This window comes from Colobus angolensis, unplaced genomic scaffold (assembly GCF_000951035.1).
Source record: "Colobus angolensis palliatus isolate OR3802 unplaced genomic scaffold, Cang.pa_1.0 Scaffold126, whole genome shotgun sequence".
Lineage (NCBI taxonomy): Eukaryota > Metazoa > Chordata > Mammalia > Primates > Cercopithecidae > Colobus > Colobus angolensis.
The window spans coordinates 6,384,359-6,390,509 of NW_012113808.1; the positions used below are offsets into that span (position 1 = coordinate 6,384,359).

A 6,151-nucleotide genomic window follows, 5' to 3' on the forward strand; every position below is an offset into this window, starting at 1 on the left:
GCGCCATTGCCAGCCTGACCAGTGTAGTAGGGAACTGGGTCTCCCACTTTCGCAGCCCCCAGCCCTGTCTTCTAGAGTTAGACTGTGCATTGCTAACTAGGCTTCCTTTTTTAAAAATAAATAAATAAATAAATATGTCTTTTGGATCTCGTTAGGTTAGAAAAAATCTGTATTTGACTTTCCTGTGTTTGTCCTGATTTCGTTCTGTCCTTCACTCTGAAGCAGCTCCCCCACCGTCCCCACTTAGCTCCTATCTTACTTCACCATATCTTTTCTAGTCCTTAAATACTACCTTCCATGCCTTGTTCTGGTCCTCGAAATCTTTCCTTTATTCTTCTGTTTTTCCTACCAATCCCCAACTCGAACAGAACCCTACTGTAGGAGAACGTAACTGAGAAGAATTTAAACTGGGTTTGAATAATTAAATAAATTCCCGTATGAAGGTATAATAAATAATTTTCTAGATACTTTGTACACATGACACTGAAAAGAGAGGGACAGATTCTATAAAGTAGCTCACTGGGGGAAAATTACCATTGCTACATTTTCAGCCTTAAATTGTAAGGAATGCAGATGGTTAGCCAGCCTGTGTTTCTCCCACCCACCTTCGTTTTAAACTGTCCTACCCTAGAGAGATGGATGCTTATAAAATAAATGAAAAAGACTTTACCTTTAGAATGACATAGATTGTGATTGACAGGTCCAGGTAGCTCTTAGTATGTGAAGGGGAATTACAATGGGTTAGGCTTTCTTACTTCATTCCATAAACACCTATTCCTAGTTCTTGTCTGAATCTGCATTTATTTTTCAGCAAAGATGTCCCCAAATAAGGTGCTTATATATAGCAACAGATTCTACTTCCTCACATCTTGTTTCAGGACAGCTCACTCAGTTTTTTTAACACATTTCAGTGGGCCCAGAATCTATCGTGGCAGGAAGTAAAACTGTTTTTACATGTATATTCGGTCACTTCCCAGTTTTTTCATTTTTTTTTTTTTCTTGCAAGCTCTTTCTGTCCGGGCTGAGACCCACATAACATCTCAGCCAGCTGAGTTGGACATTCCCGGGTTTCTGTTGGTGTCTGAATATGTGCAGAGCAGAAGAGTATGTGCTACTTGAATCTTGCTGTGCATGAGCTGCTGGAAGTCGCTGCGTCTGACTGGTGTGTAGAATCTGGGGCTACTGTGATGGGGAACTTGAATGTTCGAGGAGTACAGGTGGATGTGGGCTGGGGATGAGAACTTGTCCATCGTTACAGAGCCAGCCTGGCCCTGTGGAGACTTGGAACCGTGTTTCCTTGTCCTGGTCAGTGTGAACCCTTGGGAAAAGTTGCAGAGTACAGAAATCAAAATACACTGAATCTGTTCTCTGCTTGGCCTTTTTACACCCTGGTGCAAATTGACTAACCTGTGGTTTTTGATAATCTCTGTCCAGTGGTTGAGAATCTGTCCTGTCTATAGCATCTGAGTGTTGTGAGAATAAAATGTGAAAATAAGTATGAAAATATTTATGAACCATAAAGAACTCCCCCATGATAAAGTGATGTGTGTCTTCCAGTGTAGAAGGTTTTATCTTTTCTTTATCTGTATATATAAAAAACATTTATTGCATATTATAAGATACATATACCTGCACTTAGATGATAAAACTAAGGCCCAGAAATGAAAGTATCTTCCCAAGCTCACACAGCTAATCAATGGCATAGTCAGTGCTTGAATATTCTCTTTGAATTCTGATATCTAGTAAGCTCATTGGGGCCCATTGAAGCAGTAGCCAAATTATGGTACTAAGTACTGTCTGATACATTAATTTATTCAGCAAACATTAAGTGCCTGTTGTATCCCCAGTTCCTGGTATTTTGAGTGTTAGATGAATTTTGTTTGTCATTAAAATTTCCTCCCCCGACCCCCACCTCACAAGTAACTTGTAATGAGCTTCAGAGGCATTTAGCTTTAAAAAAAAAAAATCTTCATCCCTCTTTTTAACCACACTGCCCTTGGTTCTTATACTACCCTTGGTTCTTAGTCTAAAAATTTAGTTGACATTCCTGTGTGTTTTGATCTTGCAGTTGGTCGGAGGGTTATTTATTAGGAACAGAGATTTTTAATGATTTCAGTAAGTGAATTAGGAGTTGTGATACATGATTATATTAAATTGCTTATGGTTAGTTTCTCGGGAAGTGATTTAATTGTTAACCTTCCTAAGTCTTCAGTCTTAGGCTTATCCAGTGGGAGCTGAAAAGCTTTAATAGGTAAGTTTATTGGAACACACTTCCAGAGTCAAATGTCACTCTTAGCAGCTGCAGATGTCAACTGGGACAAGTATTCAGAGGCTGAGAATTAAGGATATATGTTAAATATGGCCCTCATAGGCAGCCCCAAGGTTTTTTTTTTTCTGCTTTTGCAAACATGTTGACACAGATGAGGCTCAGAAGACAGGCATACATATGTCTTGCCTTCATTCTCTGCAGAGAGAGTGTTTTTAGGGGCTTGGGAAAGTATTTCAACTCCAAGAGAGGACTCATAGTTACTAGAATCTTCACATCTGCTTTCCCAAGTGATCTTGAGTCAACCACAGTCTTGTGGGATAGATGGTATTATTCACCCCTCCTTTGTTACATATTAACATGACAAAACTAAGACTCAGAGAGGAAGTGCCTTCCCCAAGCACATGCAGCTAGTCAGTGGCACATCCAATACTTGAACCCTTTTCTCTCTGAATCATGCTTTGTACTAAGCTGATCAGGGTCCACTGTAGCGGTAGGTGACTTACAGTACTAAGTACCATCTGATACATTAATTTATTCAGCCAACATTGAGTGTCTGTTGTATCTCTAGTACTTGGCATTGCAAAGATGAGTAAGGCAGTAGACAGATAACTGACATAACCCATGACAGTGCAGTTGCGCAAGTGGCAAGATACGGAGTGCAGAGTACTGTGGGGATACCCATGAGGGAGCCACAATTGCCTAGGGTGGGGAGTTGGAGGAGGCAGATGACAGGAGGTAATGACTGAGCTGGAGTTGGAGGGATGAGCAGGAGTTAGGCAGATTGCAAAGGGGGTGTGCAGGCACATGCAGGGTGGCATTTTCAGACAGAATTGGAGGGCTTGGAACAGCAGTGTGCGCTCACACCCGGTATGCAGCAGGAGCGAGAGGCAGGAACAGCAGTTTGAGGCCAGCTCGACAGCCCTTTGTGTGAAGTGAAGCATTTGAATGATGTCCCATTACCACTGTATACCACATGTCCTTCCCCTGCAGCTCTGGCTGACATCTGTCATTCCACCCTACTCCTGCTGGCCTTACTTTCTCCCTTTTACCTCTCTCAACGTTTGCTTTAGGCTGTCAGTGTTTACTGCACCCCATAAAAGGTTAGATCCTTCCAGCAGGACAGATCTGACTACTAGGAGAGACTGTGTCTGCTGGGGGGATTGAGAGAATTGATACAGAAGGAGTTTTGTGGATCATGACATCTGGAATTAGCACTCTGAGAAAGAGGGAGTAAGCATGGTAGTAGGATTGGAGAAAGGTGTTTCTCCTTTCAGACCATTACAAAAACTCACGAGTTCAGGATATATCAGATGTGTGAATAAGGCGGATGTTTGAAGACCCCACTAGCATGTAGTGAGTTTATAGCCACTGTGCAAGATGCTTCTTGGAGATTGATAATTCGTGCACTTTTATCCTGAGGTGTGAGGTCCTAGACCTCTGTCATAGTGGAGAGAGTAGAGGCTCAGAGAGGTTAAATAACCTGCCTGAAGTTGCTCAGCCAGTAAGATATGGAACCAAGGATTCGCATGTGGGGCGACCAACCTCTTCTTCCATGCCCTGTGCCTCCGAAGTGTGTAGGTGGGTCTGTCAGTACCACCCTGGGTGTTCCACAGAATGGCTGTGGTTCCCAGTCCGCCCCATTGGGAGCCTTGCCTACAATAGCTCGATATGCTGACAGGTGAACAAACAAGCAGCCAGCTGCTTTGATAGGCCTGGGAACTTGTCCCTGGAGAGAATGCCCAAGTCCAGGAAGGTTATGCCAGGTCATGAAGCAGAAATGTCTGGACATGTCACACAGTCTGCTAAGCCAGCAGTGCCTACTTCGTAGCCCTTTCTGTAGGACCCCTGTGTTGACTCCCTGCCTGGTACTTATCCCTTAGCCCAGGAGAGGCCCCGTGGGAGGAGGGAGAGTTGCAGTGACTTCTGGACTCCTGGACTCTGGGAACTTCCCCTTCCCAGTCTCTGAGAAGATGTTCACAGTGACCTGGCCAGGGTCATTGCAAGAAAGAAGATGGAATGCTGATGGGGCAGGGGTGACGGGGAAGCCAGGCATTCCAGCTGTGTTCAAAGCAGTGACAATTACTGTGGGAGCGGGTCCTGTTTTATATATTCATCATTCTGAGGCCTTCAGGGACGGTTTTGTTAGCTACATGACTGTTGAAAGGACTGCATAAACCAGGAATCAAATTCTGTAGATTGGCATCTGCTGGATAAATCTTCTGCTGGGATTGCTACAACATGTTTAATAACCGTGTTTTGAAGAATGAAAAAGATAAAGACAGTTCACTGAGTTGCAACGTTTATGACACAGGGAATGGAGGACTGTAATTAAATCTACATAAAAAGCCATGTTTTCCAAGTGTACTTTGAACTTCTTGGGGCAGGTGTTCTGAGTGGGTGCATCATTTCATTTTTCCCGGCAGAGGAGGCTGCTGGCAACCTGGGAATGGAGGTTAACAACATTTGTTACCCCTGAAGTTTCTGGATGTCTAGAGGAGGACCCCCTGCCCCCGCCCCAGTCCAGAGCTGTTGTCTCCTTCCTGTGTTGGAGACTTGCTGCCGGTCCTCTGCTGATGTCTGAGTTGGTTAACTTTAACTGAACCCTTTAACTGAACTTTCATTGTTATATGTATTCCAGCTCTCAGTGAAGTGACATTCTACCCTCTGGACCCAGATCCCTGAACCCTCCCCTGCATTTCAGACCTAAATAGCACCCTGTCAGAAAGATCAGTGGGGCCGGGCACCTTGGCTCACATCTGTAATCCTAGCACTTTGGGAGGGCAAGGCGGGTGGATCACTTGAGCCCAGGAATTTGAGAACATGCTAGGCAACACGGTAAAACTCTTATCTGTACAAAAAAACCACAAAAAATTAGCAGGGTGTGGTGGTGCATGCCTGTGGTCCTAGCTCCTGGGCAGGGAGGAGTGGGGAGAAGCTGAAGTAGGAGAGAATCACTTGAGCCCAGGAGTTGAAGGCTGAAGTAAGTCATGAGTGAGACCTTTCTCAAAAAAGATCAATGGGTTGGAAGTGAAAGTCTCTTCCCAAACTCAACTCTGGGGAAGAAGCTCTTGTCTTCTCTGGCCCTCCCCTGCCCACCTTGTCCACCCTGCCTTGCCCATCACAGCAGGCCTCCTGTTCCACTGCAGTACCCCTCCCCACTAGTCTCCTTGTGCAGGACCAGTCTTTACTCTTCTTTGGGTTGCTGTTTGCGTCAGGGCTCACAGCTTTGAAGGAGGCTCAAGCAACCATCCTATTTTGCTATAGTCCAGACCGCTGGACGTTGATAAGTCCCCGCCTTAACTCCGTGCACACAGTTGCACTGCGAGGCTGATTCAAGATGCCCAGCCTGTTTCCCACTGCTTGTTTTCAGGCTGTGTTAGTCACACCTGCCTGCTGCCTTTCAGGATCACCGTCTTAGTTCTTTGTATCCACTTTTGGCCCTGCTCTCCACAGCTTTGTCTTGAAGGCCACATGCCGCACCTTTGAAGCTGCCCTCTTCCTGTTGAAGCCTTCCTTGCTTTTCCAGTTGCTTTTCTACTGTTGACAACAGTAGAGGGGACTATCACCTAGGGTTATAATTCATCTCCCTGCAGTTGTGCATGATGTCTGTGTGGAGTGAATTCTTTTTTTTTTTGAGACAGGGTCCCACATTTTCAGACAGGGTCGCACTCCAGTTGCCCAGACAGGAGTGCAGTGGTGCAATCGCAGCTCACTGCAGCTTTGACCTCCCAGGCTCAGGTGATTCTCCCACCTCAGCCTCCCAAGTAGCTGGGACTACCGGTGCACACCACCGTACCTGGCTAATTTTTTGTATTTTTAGTAGAGACAGGGTTTCGACATGTTTCGACATGTTGGTCAGGCTGGTCTGGAACTCCTGAGCTC

The 6,151-nt window shown here is 45.2% G+C and overlaps 1 protein-coding gene across 1 annotated transcript in view; it reads left to right on the forward strand.

Annotated features, from left to right (window-relative positions):
* Positions 1–3,777: 3,777 nt before the first annotated feature.
* The window catches only part of UCK2 (uridine-cytidine kinase 2), a 57,225-nt gene continuing 54,851 nt past the window's right edge, over positions 3,778–6,151 (forward strand). The window contains exon 1 of the mRNA XM_011933441.1: positions 3,778–3,947. Coding sequence (XP_011788831.1) covers positions 3,778–3,947 — 170 coding nt within the window. The remainder of the gene's footprint in view (positions 3,948–6,151) is intronic.